Raw genomic sequence first — 15,979 nt, forward strand, 5'->3', positions numbered from 1 at the left:
TATATATATATATATATATATATATATATATATATATATATATATATATATATATTATCTGTAGTAATTCTATTTCTACTCCCTCCCATTCGAACATCCTTATGGCTCTCCCAGACCAGCGCGATTTGCGACGCGACACGCGATATACGATGCGCGATATCCAATGAGCGTACAGCTTTTCTGGAATACCAATACACTCATTGGATATCGCTCGTCGCATATCGTGTGTCGCGTTGCGCACTGGTCTGCGAGAGCCATTTACATGGCACATTTCCTCCTAAGCGAAACTGCGACGTGCGGTATTCCTTTCTAGTGCCCATCGGTCAACTACGAGTGATCCGCATATTCGAACTCACCGCCGCACGATACAGAACGAGGTTCCCCAGAGTCGGCAACATCTAGAGGTCCAGGAGGTGCCGGTCCCTGCAAGCCACGAGAGTGCCATTCAGAGGTACCGAGAGCAACCGCACGGTGGACGACCACTGGTAAGTCATTATCTACATTATTTCTATACGCGCGAAACTACGATTAAAGCCTGCGACTGTCCGACCCACCGTAAGGTTACACTACGGTGGTTATACTATGCGTCTTTCACGAAATCCATCGCGATTACCCTTGATCGCACGGATCCCCGGGTAGAATCACGCGATTCGTTTAGCCCGAAAAATTGTGATCTGATCCCGTGCTAGGGTTCGAGCACGGCAGCGTGGCCGCAACCCGCCAGGACATAACACTAGTGATTTGATATCGGTATTGTGTGTATACATCTTTATTTTATCGATATTTATAGAAATCAGTTATAAAATATTGGTATTTGTAGAAAAAATATTGGTATAAAAAATGTATTTCTGATACCGGTTTTAACCTTTATACTACAGCCTTGGGACTTTTAAAACTGAATTTTCCATAGTACAAAAGATAGTACAAAATCTTCAGAGAATATTCTAGGACGTTCTTAGGATGTATGAATGTCCTTAGAACATCTTTAGAGTGTCTTTTGAAGATTTGTGCTGTATGGGTAGTTTAAACCATAGACATATATAATAGACTGCGCCGTCCTGTAAGAGGCGCTATCCGCAACACCCGAGAGAGAGAGCAATATGAAAAATAGCTGTGTCTCATTCTAACACGCCAGTTAGTGGGGATGTGAAAAAAACAGGGGAGTGCATGGGAGAGAACAGAAGAAATGGTTTACGTGTGCTGCATTTGCAAATTTCAAGCTGGTGCTATTGACTTTTTCACTTTTTCCCCTTACCGCCAGTTACACTTCTCCACGACAACTCCCCTCCAACTTCCTCCCCACTCTGTGTGATGTGCGAGAGAGAGAGAGAGAGAGAGAGCTACTTTTGGACTATCTCTGTCCTTCGATCCCTCGGACAGCCAGCCCATATGAACGAGTAGTCTATTATATATGTCTATGGTTTAAACTTACAAGGAAATCTCGCAAATCCAAAAATTCAAATCTTAATGAAACATGGGATAAATATAAATCGAGTAAATAGGTGGATTCAGAAATTTGGGACGGAAAAACGATTTAAAGAACCCTTCAAAGATAGACTTTTTTCGCTTTTTTCAATATATCTTGTAAATTAAATTAAATATCCTAAAATATATAAATATATAAATCCTATAAAATAAGATTCCCTTGTTAGATTTAAACTTAAACTCTAAACATACATTAAACACATTATTAGAATAGAATTTGAACTTAAATTTATGTTTAAATTGCCATTGAGAAAAATTGGTTCTTAAACATTAAGAAAAAACGATCAAACTCTTGTATATTCTGTAGTGTTTACGCGCGTGAGTTGGAAAAAAATTCTATAAGCGAAAGAAGAGGAAGAGAAGATCTTCTGAGAGGAGGACATTGGACACTGTCTGGTTTATTTTTCGTCCACGATATAGAATTGCATTGACGAGCTAACGCGCTAACATGTAACGCGCTTTGTTACGAATAATTATTTTTACAAAGCGACAACTCTCTCTTTCTCTCAATAAAGAGTGCTGGATGCAACGCAATTGCAGGAATCTATTCGAGCAACGCGCACGATATTTTTAACACAACAAAAGCGCGGAGTAGATTGAAGTATCGTCCGAGTACACCAATCATTGCGCACGCTGCGTGAATCGTTGCTCTTATCGCCTGCACAATAAAACAAAAAGCGGGCGTGATCTGCGTTCATTGCTTATTCCGCTTGCTACATCCGTTGTGTATATAACATTAGAATGCACACAAAGTGTCTTTAGAGCCCTATGACATAAATGAGCTGAAATTTTCGTACGATGCAAATTTAAATATCTAGAAAGAGAGAATACGTCTGATCCAGTTGTTAACAAAATGTCAAATATCCTTATAATTTTATAGGAAGTAACGCGTCGCCCGTGATTGTGCGCGTGTGTGTGTAAAAAGCCTTTATAAAGAAATTCGACAAGTTATCATTGCTAACTGTCATCGTGTCTCTATGATGTCGTCTCTAGTGGCAGTATGCGCGAGAAGGATAAATAAACAGGTAAAATTCAATTTTGTCACGCCTGTACGAAACATTTTCTTTTCATATAAGATTTAGTTTACATAAAATATGATTCTGTATATTTTTTTATTTTTGTATAATTTATTTTTGTGAAGTATAATTGTGGTAAAATATGGCAATTTTATGTTGCACGTACACGAAACATTGATTTTTTTATATAAAATTATATTTTTACATGAAATATGATTCTTTTTATATGAAATATAATCTTTTTATAATTTATTCTCGAAGTGTAATTGTGCTAAAATGCAACTTCATCTCACTCGTGTATAAAACACTGAATTTTTATATAATTAATTTATTTTTGTGAAGCATAATTATGAATAAAATGAATGAAGTAAAATGCAATTTTATCTCACGCGTATATGGAATACTTGTTCTTATAATCCAGATAGAGTAGGATGACTTCAAAGACATCTTATTGATGTTAGAGACACCATTAAGATGTTATTAATATGTCACTTAACGTCATCTTGCTATCTGGGGAACTTTTAATCATACAAAATATATATAATTCTGCATAATTTATCTTCATAACTTATTTTTGCGAAGTGTAATTGTATAATAAAAATTAATTGCGTGGAATTAACTTTCGTGAGGTATAATGAAATACTTTTCTCACGTCTTGTGTGCAGCTATTTTCGCGCAAAGTGCCAGTCGTGAAACAAGTAATACGAAATTTAGAGGTACACGAACATGTCGCATACACTTTATTGAAGACAGCCGGCATTCCCACTCCGCCTTTTGGGGTGGCGAAGACGCCCGACGAAGCAGCCACGTTAGCCAAGGATCTCAAAACTAAGGACATAGTGCTGAAGGCGCAGGTTCTCGCTGGAGGTAGAGGAATAGGAAGATTTCGGGAAACCAACGTTAGCGGTGTTATGATGTGCGAAACGTAAGTTTATCGAGTTAACTAAATAAATCACTTCGCACAGCGAGATCATGGAGATGCCTTGAAGCAAGAATTATTAAATTATATAAATAACGAGAGATATAGACCCAACATAGATAGCACAGAGAATTCAAAAGAATTCAGTCATATGTCACCAGTTCTGAGTTCATTTTTAGATGCAAAAAGAATTTTTTTCACTGAACTGAAGAATTCTTTTTGCATCTGAAAATAAACTCAGAATTAGTGACTGAATTCTTTTTTAATTCTTTTTGAATTCTCTGTGCTATCTGGGGAGGTATATTTTGAGATAATTAAGAGTACATTATTCTTTAAATATTTCTTCAGATATCTATAAGAGGATTGGATGCTTTCTGCTAAAAATAATAATGTGACGCAAATATATATTCTACGATTTAATTAGAATAAACAATTGCTTTCCCACGTAAAGCTATGTAAAAAAATGTATATTTTCATATCAAAAAGAAACTTTATGTTAGCATAAGTAAATATGTTATTAGTTCACCGAGCAAATATTTTTTTATTTTTTTCCTCTCAGTGTATACCTTGCATTCTGCGAAATACTTTCTGTAAATTCAAAGGAGAAACGCGGAAGTCACTTATAATTTATTGACTCAACGAACGAATAGATTTGTCGGAACGGCAGGAAAAGAGTTAAAAGGTCGAATGATAATATCTCTTTTTTTATCGTAGACCCGAGCAGGCGAAGAAGTTGGCGAGTAACATGATCGGTAAAGTACTGGTGACGAAGCAAACGGGTGCAGCCGGAAAGATATGTAACTCCGTGATGGTGACGACACGCATGTTCCCGCGCAAGGAATATTATATTGCGGTGATGTTGGAACGCACTTTCGACGTACGTATCGCCGCTTGCGTTATTTATCTTTGACGTAATACTGAGATGCATTTAATCGATGAAATTTCGAAGTATCTCGAGCCAAAGGTGTCAATATCTGCGTTCCAAAACTCTATTCAACTTTATAAAACCCAAAGTAGAAGAGACAGAGAAGTCAGAGTTAGCTCCAAAAGATTTTAAACAGGAAAGAGTCTATTCTTTTCTATCGATCTATTCTTTTTTGCTGTACTGCCCCCGCATTAGCTGACACTAGTTCTCTCTTTTAGTTCTGGTTTAGCATACAGGCCGTGACAACATTTATTTCGTGGAAAAAAAATTTGAACGAGAGAAATATATGAATTCTTATTTACGGTAGTATTTACACAATATTTTTCCGATTAAAAGTAAAAAAAGATAAATTGTTTTCATTAAAAATTACGTAGACAATGTAGTACCAAAATTTGTGAAAACATCACTTTAAAGAACATTTTCATATAGTACTAAATTGTTTTTTTATTACTGGAAAATAAGCAAGGTTTAGCAAATCTTTAATTAGTTGGTAGATACGAATCATAGTGATTGATTGATTGATCAATGATTTTTTTATTTTATAATCAAAATAATCATTACTTTGTTTGAATCATTGCAATGGGGAGAATTATAAATTTCTTACACGAGAAAGTAAAAAAAATTAAATGCAATATTGCTTACATTATGACTATATATAATTATCGAAATTTCCAGATTAGAGACAAAGTTTGCTCATAACGATGTTTTATACAATGTTAAAAGCAGTATATTAGTAAACGTTACATGTTACTGAATAATATTATAATAACATTGCTGTAATGATTTCTTGTTTACTGAATATGCACTTATAACATTTATATTACATTTATAATTTATTAATAATAAATATATATTTTAAGATTATTCTATTATTATGATTTTTGAGTCGTAGAGTTACACACACATATAAATCACAAATATGTATCATATTAATCCCATCACAAATTACGTCAAATCAATTGTTATTTATATTTTAAAGGGACCCGTGTTGATCCTTTCTAAGCAAGGCGGTGTAAACATCGAGGACGTCGCTGCTACGAATCCTGAAGCCATATCATACATACCGATTGACGTGAAGAAAGGTTTAACGGCCGAGCAAGCGGATAGCGTCGGCGATAAGCTGGGACTGACAGAACAGAACAAGGAGATCGCGTCGATTATCGCCTGTAATCTTTACGAGCTGTTTGTCGAAAAGGACGCGTTGCTCCTCGAAATCAATCCACTCGCGGAAGACATTTGCGGCGAATGTAAGCAGTGAATAAGAGGGCATGCAAAAAACGAGTAGCGAACATTGATTTTCTTATTTAAATATAATTTCTTTATTGCGTTTTAAAATTGTCTGTATACTAAGCATATTAATATAATTTATATATAAAAGAAATGCGACAATAATTGTATTTATAAAATAATTTTATTAATATGTTATAACATTATTAAGCATTATATTTTTAATATATGAAAATTATATATTAAAATTTTATATATATATATATATATATATATATATATATATATATATATATATATATATTGACATTATTAAAATTATATATATGTAAATATATATATTAAAATACACACACATATTAAACACACACACACACACACACACACATATATACAGGATGGTCCATTTTAATCCATCCAATCGAATATTTCGAAAACTAAGACCGGCAGACAAAAATGTTTCAGACAAAAGTTATATGGTTCGATGGAGGACATAAGAAGGTATCATTGGTTTGACAAAAATTTTCTATTTTCTTCTCATATTTTTCACATTTTTTCAGAATTTCTTAATTAACTTTTTAGTACTGCATTTTTTATATTTTGAAGTACTAAAAAGTTAATTAAAAATTCTGAAAAAATTCTCAGAGCTTTACGAAAAAAAACAAACAATTTTTCAAAAACAAATAATTTCTTGCTATTTTTCTGTAAAGTTGATAAAATTTGAATAAAAAATTATTGAAACCAATAATTTTGTAAATATTTCCATAAATATCTTAAAAAATAGAGGTCGTGTAAAAAATGTTTTCAAACGAAAGTTGTTTGTTTCTTTACGTAGAATAAAATTCCGTAATAAAAAATATATTTCTATTTAAAAAAACAAAGTTGACTTGACCTGAACCTGACGTTGGCGGCGCCACGCAAGGTCAAACCAATAGTACCTTCTTATGTCCTCCATCGAACCATATAACTTTTGTCTGCCAATCTTAGTTTTCGAAATATTCGGCTGGATGGATTAAAATAGACCACCCTGTATGTGTATATATATATATATATATATATATATATAATAACTATTTTAATACATAATTATTTTATGCATGTAATAATTGTATATTTTATCATAGATTACGCGCTAGATTGCAAATGCAACTTCGACGACAGTGCCAATTTCCGACAGAAGGAATTATTTGCATTCAAAGACATGACTCAGATGGACCCGAATGAAGTCGAGGCGGAGAAGCATAACTTGAATTACATTACCTTGGACGGAAATATCGGTTGCTTGGTAAACGGAGCTGGCCTTGCTATGGCCACCATGGACATCATAAAATTTTACGGCGGTATGCCAGCGAATTTTTTGGACGTTGGAGGAACCGCTACAGTCGAGACTGTGACGGAAGGTTTCAAGATACTGTCTTCGGGTGAAAATGTAACTATTATTAATTTATAATAATCGACATACATAAATCATGTTACCAAAATTACCAACTGTTCGAATTGAATGTCAGATACGATTGACTAATCCTTGCAAATTGTTTCCTAGGTGGAAGCTATTCTAGTCAACATTTTCGGTGGCATAATGAGATGTGACATAATCGCCCAAGGGATCATCAACGCTTCCAAGCAATTAGACTTAAAGATACCCGTGGTCGTGCGATTACAGGTAATTGTTTTCGAAACTTACTATCAACTATTATGACATTATGATCATTATGAAGTTTAATCTAATGTGCTCTTTGCTCCCTCTTGTTTTCTGTCTTTTTAAGACTAAAGGTTTGAATAAGAAAGAGATAAGGAGAAAGAAACAGAAAGTAAAGAATACTTTATAGATTAAACTTTAACCTCTTCAGAGATGAATGTCTTAACGCATGTCTTGGATACTCGCCACGGAACTTTGAACTGATGACGTCAGAAGCGAGAAAACGCATGTTAAAAAATGTAAATGTAATGTTGCTTACAACATTATGACCATATATAATTTTAAGATTACTAAAATTTCCAGATTAAGGACAAAGATTGTTCATAATGATATTCTATACGTAATAATAACATTAAAAACAACATATTTGTAAACGTTACATGTTGCTGAATAACGTAATAATAACATTGCTGTAATGTTTTTTTGTTTACTGCCTAAAATTCTTACGTGCCATTTGCAAATAAAGATATTTATATGAAAGAACTCTTCAGATCTCTTGACCATACTTGTAAAAAAGGAACATTGTGGGCATGTCATTTAATATGACATATGAAATCTTCTTTTTAACTTACCTTTTTTGATTTTACCAGGTTAACTTTAAGGCTATTTATTAACTGACAAGGGAAAAGGATAGTTGTCGGAGTATCTTACAAGTATGTTCAAGCAATTTGAAGTATTCTTTCACATAAATATTTTTTTATTTAAAAATGACATGCAAGAATAGGTTTTCTCAATTCTGATATTATCAATACAGGTTTCCGTAACCTCGTAAGACAAGAAGTCTTAAAGTCAAAATAAATTGACTTAATTTTAAACTAACAGACAGGTTGCCTCGTGGATAAGTTGCTGAAACTAATTAACTGTTATTTTTAAATACAGATATACATATACCCAGATAGCACCGAGAATTCTAAAAGAATTCAGTCGTATGTCACCAATTCTGAGTTCATTTTTAGATACAAAAAGAATTCTATTCACTGAACTGAACTCTGAAGAATTCTTTTTACATCTGAAAATAAACTTAGAATTGATGACATATGACTGAATTCTCTTTTAATTCTTTTTGAATTCTCTGTGCTATCTAGATATAGAAAGCAAGCAAGCAAACTAAGCAAGCTAACTAACTAAAAATATCTTTGAACAGAGGACACTTAACAGTTTTATTTGCACATGGATTAAAAACAATCGGATATTTTTATCATTTAATATTTATTTAAAAAATGTCATTTAAGGTTCGCTAATATTCGGATATCTACTGTCAGAATTTTCGAGATTGATTTCGATTTTAAAACTATCAGATCTAAACTCGGACTATAAGAAAATTCGGATCCGGAATTACAATCTGAAATTGAAATCCAGAACTTAGATTCGAATAAAAAAAATAAAAAAGGAAGTTAATAAAAATATACTGAATTTAATGACAATAAAATATTAATAAATTTAATAATAAAATTATACAAAATAATGATTACTTAAATACATTAATAGGCACTATCGGGTGAAGCCGTTAAATTGCAGGTATAATATATTGATTGATTAGTTCAGCAGAAAAAGCAGCTTGTATTATACTTCAACTTGCAACTAGGATTTTCTGCTGAACGACACTATATGATTCATACCTTTTCAACATATTTCCTAAGCTATTTCTCTCAGCATATTTTTAATGTGCTGGATCTTACTTACTTTCAGTATACTATTCGTCAATCGTGCTCTTCGTGTTGTTTTAACTGATTGGATATTTTAGGAATTCCAAATCCTCCTCCTCTTGATAATTCGAAAATTTATAGCGCAACATTTATTTACTATTTATAATCGAGTATCCGAATAGTGCCAGATCGGAAAAAATATTGTCGAAATCCTATCATCAAACTTAATGGTATATATTTTCAAAGTGCTCACCATCTGAATTAAAACACAAATCGAGTCGCTTTCGGAAATTATAAAAAACTTTATGTAGTATCTCTTTTGAGATGCTATTCACCTCTTTTCTTATAGATCTGATTAATTCTTCAATCGTATTAGGACGTGAGGAGTAGCAGTTGTCTTTGAGATATCCCCATAGAAAAAAATCACACGGATTCAAATCTGGAGAGTATGGTGGCCACTCTATACCGCCCCGAGCAAATTTGGGATACCTCAGCCCAATTACTCGATTCTGATAGATTTTAAAAATAGCCTCAGAAACTTCGCTGGTACGGTGTGGCGCCGTTCCGTCTTGCATAAAATAGAATTGTCTGACCCAATCATTTTCCTTTGCATGAGGGAAGAACTTCGTCTCCAACAACTGCAGGTAGTTCTCTGCAGTGACTGTTGACTCAAAGAACTCCACATAAATTCCTTTGCCCGAAATGGCTACCCATACAGTCACTTTCTGAGAATGGAGAGGTTTCGCTAAGGCAACGTTGGGTTGTTCTATTCCCCAAAACCGACAGTATTGTTTATTAACATATCCATCTAGCCAAAAGTGTGCCTCATCACAAAATATAATTTGTTTCTCGTCGAGCTCCTTAGTATCGAACAGCTCCGTCATCATTTCGCAGAATTCTATACGCTGCGTTCTAGCGCTCTCCGTTAACAACTGATGACATGTTATATTATATAAATGCAATCTTAGAAATTTTTTTAGAATCCTGTACAATGATGGCCTAGATATACCAAGTATTTCAGCAGCTTTTTGAACGCTGACATTTGGATTTTTTTGAAAATACTGCGTAACCTCGTTAATTTTGTCTTCAGTTACTACTGTGAAGGAAGGCCCCGTTTGTTCACGTCTACGATCATGAAGTGTACCATACTTCATAAATTTATGGATTACTCTATAACAAAAGAATAGAAAATTAATTTAATATAAAATTGTGGACGGAAATTATGTGAAATATTTGTAACTGAACGAAAATCATATAAAATATTTGTAACTGTGGGACTGTATCCCGATATACACTAGTAAATCTACTAATACTGAAAATCTATACTAATACTGAAAATCCACATATCTCAGTCAATATATTCAGTTACTACATACTACTATATACAGAGATGTGAAAATTATTAAAATAATCTTGATTTTTTTATTAATTTTCTCTAACTATCTTCCAATAAATGCCTAATTTCTGGAAATTTGTTATCAATATCCCTTATAGGTTTAAAACGATTATAGGTTTATATCACATATTATGACTAAATTATATAAATAATGACGGATTATTTTACAGAAATAAATTTTATATTCTAAAAATAAATTTTCAAATTTTAAAAATATATTTTCTCAACGTATAAGTAACTCTTTATTCCTTATATAAACGATTAGCATATAACTGCAAAATTGTCTCATATTGTTCTTTTTTTATCTTTATTGATTTTAATCTAAATATCTTTCTTTTTTTTTTATTTGATTGAGTTTCCTATATAAATTTACTTTTACATGTAAAATATATCTTACAACAGAATTTAATATATGATATATCCTTCATTATTTAATCATACAATATATAATACGAACTTGTAATCATTTTAAACTTATAAGAAATATTGATAACAAATTGTAATATTTCCTGAAATTAGATATTTATTAACAAGAACAATTGAAAAAATCAAAATTATTCTAACTTTTACACCTGTAACTTGAAAATAAAAAATAAAAATTCAAAATAAAAAGCTTTACTGATGTATGATCAAGAAAGGAAAGCAAAGGGTCAATGAGAGCCTGTATACATAGATTACTTAATGCAATAAATTATAATAACTCTCAATATCCAATGTAATTAAGATAGTACATTATATATTTGTGCAATTCAAAAGTTTTGGTCCATTTCTGGATGTTTTTCAATGGCAAATAAACAAGAGAAAGTTATATAAATCAAAGATTTCATAAGTTCAATAAGATGATTCAGAATAAGTGAATAACTTTGACAGATTGTTTGGGAAGTCATTTTAAGTAACAAATGTTATAATATATGAACATAAATTCCTTTCTCAATACTTATGTAGTTATAAAAGTTTTAAAATTTGCTGTTATCATGTTGCTATTATATTACATGTCTGAAGTGACCTTAGAGAAATTAAAACAAGAGAATGTGTAATTTATTTACAATTTAGTTTTATAATAAATACTCAAAATATATTTCCTGACTTTCAATACATTGCATTGACAAATCAAGGACTCATGTACATAATACACAGTACATTATTATATATATGATACTATATATAGGCACCAAACGTTCCAACCATGCTTAGAGATCTTGTAGGAAATAATGTAAGGAAATGTAATTCCTTGGAAGGATCTTGTAGGAAATGTAATTCTGAACAAAAAATTTTCTATAAACATGGATCGAAAAATGCTTCCTTAAGAAGTTATTTTAAGACCTATGGAACGTAATAAAAATATTTTTGCCTCATTTCAAAGAAAATTTAATACTCTACAACTTTGGTTTCCATACTTTTTTTAAAAAAAAAGCATACTTTCCTAGATATTTGAAAAAATGTTTTTTAAAAACGTAATTTTAGAGGAAACGTGCTTTTAGGCGGTAACTTCTTAAAGAAGCATTTTTCGACTCATGTTTATAGAAAATTTTTTGTTCAGAATTACATTTCCTACAAGATCTCTAAGCCTAGCTGGAACGTTTAGCGCCACCCTGTATATACATACATATACAGGGTGTCCTGTATATGTAACTGGTAGAACACCCTTTAGGGGTAGTTAGGGGGTGAAATTTGGAACTGAAAGTTCCTCTTCCATTTTTAGATCCGACAATTAGTTAATGAGATATTAATTAATTAAGTCTGCCAATTCCTTAGCGCCCCGAGTGAGCGCTCAGGACTGTAGGACGCCGTGGACTCCTTAGGGGCTCTGCTTTTCTGTATTGTTAGGGGTCTTGCTTTTTCTCTTCTTTTTTTGTATCACAGAGAAATAAATATGGATGAGTGAGTGAGTGAGTGAATGTGTGGATGAATGCCTGATCGGGGCTAGGAGGATGGCAAGTTTTCAATGTGAGGGGATAATGTATGGATGTTTTTATGTGCGGTTATGAGTGCATGGATAATTTGAATATTTTTAGTGCAAGTGGGCGGAATGATTGCACTTTATGTGCCGCAGGGGGAGGGCATGTGTGGTATGCTTCCTTCGAGTGCACGGGTGACTTAAATGTTTTCTGCATGTCGGTGGTTGAGTATCGTGAATGATTTTAATGTGTGTGTACAAAAAGGGGAGAAAAACAGACAAGCAGGGCCCCTGAAGAATCCATAGCGTCCCTGAGCGCTCACTCAGGGCGCTAAGGGATTGGCAAACTTAATTGATAAATATCTCATTAACTAATTGTCGGATCCAAAAATGGAAGAGAAACTTTCAGTTCCAAATTGCACCCTCTACCTACTCCTAACGGTGTTCTACCAGTTGTGAGACACCCTGTATACATACATACATACACTTTTATTAGTTTTTCTTATTTTCTTTCTTAGAAATAAAAAGTTACACAGCTATATTAAAAAAATTATAATAGTTATATTAAAGCTTAATGAAAATTAAATAATTAAAGGTTTTTAAAGATCAGATACAGGTATTATAATATCATAATAACAGAAATATTTTATTGCATTATATTATAGTTTTGTAATATATGTTTCAATAATACTTTTTTACTTATGCATGTTCTAATACATTTCTAATTCGCGTACTGTTTCTATGTTGCACGGAGCACGCGCATGATGCCGCGAGGTATATCGCTACATATCGTCGGTGTGACAGATTTCCTAACCTAATGCGCCGTCAACTTTGTTGGCTAATATCTCGCTACTCGGTGCAGAGCGACAATTTTGTCAGAGGAAACAGTTGTTTCTCATGCAAAAACGCGTGAATTAAGCCTATTTTCACCGAAATCGGAGGTGAGGAAGCTAAATTGAATAATTATCCAAGATAGATTATCAGTACTGGTAATGAATATTAGAATGCAGCGTGCAGATATATGGACATGAGAAAAATTGAATTCTAACCTCCTTAAAGTATACCCGTTAACAGTTTTACGCGTGCCAAACTTAGCACGAAATTTTATGTAAGCATCAATGTACACTTTGCCACTATTAAAGAAGCACTCGATCAGATAAACTTTTTGTTCCGTTGGGAGATCGCACATTATGACGTACGCGTATATATTTCACTTGCAACAACAATTAAAACGAAACTGCCGCGTCTCAGAGGCATACGATTATCAACAATGGGTGCTTTCCATTTAATAACACAAGTCGACACAAGCATGGCTGCGTTCGGAAACGTTAGGGTGCCATTACATGAAGCGCGGAAACGCGGAAGACAAAATCTTACTAGATTTCCACGTTCCGCGAATTGAATCATTGGCCGCGTTCAGTAGAACAAGTGATCAGTAAGCGCTCAGGGAGCTCTTGTATATGATTTGGCATATTCTTTTAGATCTCCAACTATACTCCAATCAGATGCAAGAGTTCACTGAGCGCTTACTGATCACTTGTTCTACTGAACGCGGCCATTTCTTCCCATACGTTGAAAAAGCGGACAAGCGGAAGGCCCAAAACTTTTCTCTATTGTCTTTTTATTTAAGGTATCAAGGTATGAATTCCAAGAAAATATCAGGTCCGAACGTGTTTGAACACGTCTTAATGTAACGGCAGTTAGGTTCAACAACTCCGCGACTTTATTTCTCCTTATATTACATGGAGCACAATTTGCACGAAAAAGCGGAACAGTTTGGTTACAAATAAACATCTGTATTCATTTTTTAAAATTGTATTAACTTAATTTACTGCAATTTTTACTAATATGTTTATCTTTCCAGCTTATCTGTTGAATACAAGCATTTTAATTAATAAATACCGTTAAAAATTAATATTTTATAATTCCCCATACCGCTTTTCCGCTCAAAATATGCCTCATGTAATATAAGGCAATCAAAACAGACGCGTAACGGATCTAGTAAGATTTTATCTTCCGCGTTTCCGCGCTTCATGTAATAGCACCCTCACTCAAGTACTCTTCCTCTCTTTTTATTTCACTCTTGTATTTTGCTCACTCCATCGGCTATCGTCTAGTAGTGTACACACAGTATGTGTTTCTGAACGCAGCACATCATTGGGTGCTTTTCAGTTGCAATATCCCTAGATACTTTCATGCACGGCGACACAAATTAAATTCCAATTGTCGTAATCGTCGACACAACACTACACATCCGTGCTCAGAGCAGCGATTATGTAACTTTTCCCCTAGGACGGAAACGTGAAAAGTGAAAAGTTCACATGAACTCGTGATCATTAAACTCAGTGAAGCGTAGAAACGTGAAACTTTTTACATGAACTTGTTATGGCTCCTGCACACAGGACGTGGTGGAAGTTCGCGCGACAGCCAATCAATATACTGCTTTCCGCAATAACCTTTTAGCTCTTACGGAAAAACAACATATTGATTGGCTGTTGCGCGGACTTTCGCTGCGCGGCAAGCATTACCGCGTCTTGTGTGCAGGAGCCATAAAACATTACTTAAGACGGTCTTGAAATAAGATTCGACTATAAATACCGCCCTTAGTGCACACTCAGTGCGCACTAGTGCCAGCAATCGAATTCGCCATTAGAGTGAGATAAACATTTTATTTCACTTTGCATTAATTCGAAAAATACATTCGGAAACGATTGAAATAATCCGTAGTGAATCATATGACAAAATTTTTCTTTCTTATTGTAGAATTTGGTAGCAAATGCTTATTCGCAGTAAAATTTTCGTTATATTTTTGTCAATAATGAATTAAAAAAAACTGAACTTTTCTAAATATACGCACGTATATCAATATTTTTGAAAAAGTTAATTTTTCTTTGTTTCTTTCCAGGGTACTAATGTGAAGGAAGCTAAAGCATTAATAGCGGATTCTAAGATAAAAGTTTTTTCCGTGGATGATTTTGCCGGAGCAGCTGAGACGTCCGTTAAGTTAGCATTAATGATGAATCTCGCAAAGTCTTTAGATTTAGATATTAGTATCATTGCGAAATCACCGAATGAGAAAGCAGTGGATTGTACCAAAGAAAAGAAATGATACTTAAGAACTGTTTAAAAGATGTTTTCAACATTTGCCCATAGAATATATTTTTAGTACACTCGTAGGCCGGTATTCATAGTCAAATCTTATTTCAAGCCGTGTTAAGTAATGTCTTAAGATGCGAATACGGATCTGTGATTGGTTCATGACATCTTAAGACAGTACTTAAGACGATCTTAAATATAAGATCGGACTATGAATACCGGCCGTAGTCGAAAAAATTGTCTAATTTTTTTTTTTTTGTAAGTTTCAGAATTTATCTGTCTTATCTAATGAGAAAACTATTTCATTGAAAACTAAATTCTCCCATTAGACAAGGGAGAAGGGTCGTGAAATAGTCGAATAATAAATACTGACGCTGTATATTCAATGGCCTGATTTACATCATGCACTTGACAGCGTACTAAATAGTAACTTTCTATTAGATAATGTCACGTCCGACCGACCAGGCTGCCAGCCAATGATAAATTTCTGTCTAAATAATCCTTTACCTCAGACACTCCAGGTACGAAACCTTTCTTTCCCAAAAGGAAGGCATCACTACCATTCAGACCCCCTCCTAAAGGCGGGATCACAAAAGCTCAGCAGCAGTAGAGTGACCGGCGTGGCAGTCAGTCAGAGTCGGGTGCCGGGATTGGAAGTCCAAAGATAGTCCTC

General features: G+C 33.6%; 1 protein-coding gene across 3 annotated transcripts; it reads left to right on the forward strand.

The window, feature by feature from the left end:
* Positions 1 to 272: 272 nt before the first annotated feature.
* LOC116847355 (succinate--CoA ligase [ADP-forming] subunit beta, mitochondrial-like) lies at positions 273 to 15,417 on the forward strand. Of its 3 annotated transcripts, none has more exons than XM_032822280.1 (8): positions 273 to 485; positions 2,366 to 2,510; positions 3,167 to 3,426; positions 4,135 to 4,297; positions 5,325 to 5,592; positions 6,697 to 7,001; positions 7,116 to 7,235; positions 15,116 to 15,417. In XM_032822280.1, the coding sequence occupies exons 2-8, from the start codon at positions 2,463 to 2,465 to the stop codon at positions 15,317 to 15,319; spliced, it is 1,368 nt and encodes a 455-aa protein (XP_032678171.1). In that variant the 5' UTR covers positions 273 to 485; positions 2,366 to 2,462; the 3' UTR covers positions 15,320 to 15,417. The 3 variants fall into 3 exon arrangements, with proteins under 3 accessions (XP_032678171.1, XP_032678173.1, XP_032678172.1); XM_032822282.1 differs by lacking the exon at positions 15,116 to 15,417 and adding an exon at positions 7,339 to 7,701; XM_032822281.1 differs by lacking the exon at positions 273 to 485 and having other exon boundaries at positions 2,176 to 2,510.
* Positions 15,418 to 15,979: the final 562 nt, after the last annotated feature.

Source organism: Odontomachus brunneus, unplaced genomic scaffold (assembly GCF_010583005.1).
Source record: "Odontomachus brunneus isolate Ranch 3 - 2012 unplaced genomic scaffold, Obru_v1 Obru_scaffold_077, whole genome shotgun sequence".
NCBI lineage: Eukaryota > Metazoa > Arthropoda > Insecta > Hymenoptera > Formicidae > Odontomachus > Odontomachus brunneus.

Coding starts and splice junctions, on each gene's coding strand:
- LOC116847355 (XM_032822280.1), top strand. CDS start 2,463: ATGATGTCGTCTCTAGTGGCAGTATGCGCGAGAAGGATAAATAAACAG. Junction 5,593..6,696: donor GGAAGACATTTGCGGCGAAT/GTAAGCAGTGAA, acceptor ATTTTATCATAG/ATTACGCGCTAGATTGCAAA. Junction 7,002..7,115: donor TACTGTCTTCGGGTGAAAAT/GTAACTATTATT, acceptor ATTGTTTCCTAG/GTGGAAGCTATTCTAGTCAA.